The 2,377-nt window shown below is 40.8% G+C and overlaps 1 protein-coding gene across 1 annotated transcript in view; it reads right to left on the bottom strand.

Annotated features, from left to right (window-relative positions):
* Nucleotides 1–2,377, bottom strand: part of T265_06981 (hypothetical protein) — a gene marked incomplete at both ends in the record, with an annotated part of 16,946 nt that overhangs the window by 6,412 nt on the left and 8,157 nt on the right. The window contains one exon of the mRNA XM_009172398.1: nt 1,446–1,606. Within this exon, the coding sequence (XP_009170662.1) occupies nt 1,446–1,606 (161 nt within the window). The remainder of the gene's footprint in view (nt 1–1,445; nt 1,607–2,377) is intronic.

The following is a 2,377-nucleotide window of genomic DNA, read 5'->3' as shown; positions in this document are numbered from 1 at the left end:
CTGAGAACGTAAAATAGAGCCACCGAACTTGGGCGAAAAGCAGTTTGGAAGTGAGTTCATTAAATAGGGTATTAGTGGACATCTATCGTAGGCCATGACAAGCTGTCAAAAAAATCTTCATAACGCTTATAAGAACGGGAGGCAAAATAAAAGCCCGACATTTTTGAACAGCATGAAAAATGATGGGACCTCATGATCATATAACCAGCCGATTTCATCCTATTCATAGTTCCATGTGAGCTTCAAAACTGTGATAGTCACAACTAGTCATAGTACACTTATCATCATCACTATCATCATCATCGAGGGCATGACATCAGTTTTCAACACCGATGCTTCACTGCCGTACAACCATGCTTTATTTGAAAGCCTTATTTTGAAGAAAAGAGTAAAAGTGGACGGGGAAGGGACTTGGTGCTAGCTTATTACAATCATCCGGGGTGCCTACACCTCCAAGCACTCATTCAAGCAATCTGGATAGAAACTGACAACAAGAACGTCACCAACATCGGTTGGCAGCCATATCTTGTAGTGTCTCCAACCAGGCACGGTGAGGATCACGTTGATATGATCCAACGTATTTGGATTAGCGCATCACCTGAAAACTGTCTCCCATTTGACTTATCGTCACATGTTCTCTAGTCATCCTGTAATGAAGGACCCCAGAGTATAAATATCCGTCAAAATTTAGGACAATCTGTGCGTCTCCACAACGCTTGTGCCTAACGCACGGTAAGAAAGACTACTTTAATGTATCGTGTTTCTTTCAATAGGTATCTGTTCAGGTAGCTTGTGTGAATTTCACTATTTGCAATTGCCGTGAAACAGCCAGCAGGTAGGCCTTGTGAAGGTCACTGTTCAACTGATCCAGTGAATGCCGTTTTTTGGTTTGGTGACTGATTATTTTAGAATGTCCATAGGAAGATTCTGGCGAGCCACGTCTGTCTGATATTGCCTAGTGTACTTGTCCGGTCATATTATAAACGAACACCATAACGATAGGATTATTGAAGGACACTACATTCTATTTGGAGGTTATTTTTGTTCAATTTCGCAGTTGACCCTCATTCGTGACTCCTTTGTGCGGGAGATTTGAAAGGCTTGAACGTTCTTCTAAAGAGCGAGTGTCATTACCGGTTGAATTAGATAGGTATAGTACTGTATACATGAGCATCCATAAGCTGGTAAACACACAATGCTCGGCAGATTACATTTCTTCTGTTGATCTGAAGGTGTTAAGAGCTGTTTAGGGATATGGTATAGTTTTTATTGCGAAATTGGATTATGTATTCATCATATGTCATTGGGGGTTAACAAGTCAAACCGGGAAGAAAAAAGTGCTTCAATTCAAACCCTGCTATGAACACACTGAAGTTCCATTGACTGGACATGCTGAAAGGGAAGTAAACGTAACCACCCAAGTGTTTCTGAGAAAAGCCACTTACTGGCTGCCCGTTTGATTCGATCGCGACCGATCGTATGTCCTTTAAACATTTCAGTGCAGGTATATCAGCTGGCTGAATAGCATCGCATATCAGAGGTGCATGTTTCAGGACTGTAAGCCAGAATCCAGGTATCCCTCTACAGCTGGTTTTGGCTAAACTACCTAGAGTCGAAAAAAGTAACCAATGCGGCAAATTATCGTATCTTTATTTCAAGTAATCTGACAGAGGAACCGAAAAAGATCGTGGATGGTTGCCCTCGGATGGACAGTTTGATAATAAATAGTTAGCGTCGGCGGACAATTGGTGCAGAGGAGAGTAGGACGGTTACATTATTTGTAACATTCGGCCCAGGATGTTGCGTAGGGCTAACCCATGAGAATGCCCCAAGTAAAGTAAGTCAGAACGTTATGTAACGGTTTAGGAATCGTCAACGCTTTCACCACAATTCAGACGGTAATGCAGGTACATTGCAACATGTATCAGCTGATTGGGAACTAGTCTAACTGCTTTACAACGCTGACTATTGCACAGGGAATGTTCAAACTTGGCGGAGTGACCAACAACAAACACGACACAGACTACCTGTTCGTCAAATAGCGGGTGTTTATATCTAAAAAATTTTACATGAAGACGTCAAGAGTAAAAGGCCATCCTGAGTGACCAACACAAACACGACACAGACTACCTGTTCGTCAAATAGCGGGTGTTTATATCTAAAAAATTTTACATGAAGACGTCAAGAGTAAAAGGCCATCCTGGGCTTATATGTTAATTCCGCTTTCAACGTTGCTGTTGTTTTGAATGTTGGATTAGTCATATATATATACATATGTATATACGTATATATATATATATATATATATATATATATTCATATCCAATTCACTCAAAAGTTGAAAATGCACCATAATGTCAATCACTTATTGTGGGAT

This window comes from Opisthorchis viverrini, assembly GCF_000715545.1.
Source record: "Opisthorchis viverrini unplaced genomic scaffold opera_v5_153, whole genome shotgun sequence".
NCBI classification, from domain to species: domain Eukaryota; kingdom Metazoa; phylum Platyhelminthes; class Trematoda; order Opisthorchiida; family Opisthorchiidae; genus Opisthorchis; species Opisthorchis viverrini.
The sequence above is the reverse complement of the archived record's forward strand: the minus strand, read 5'-3'. Positions and strand labels throughout refer to the sequence as shown.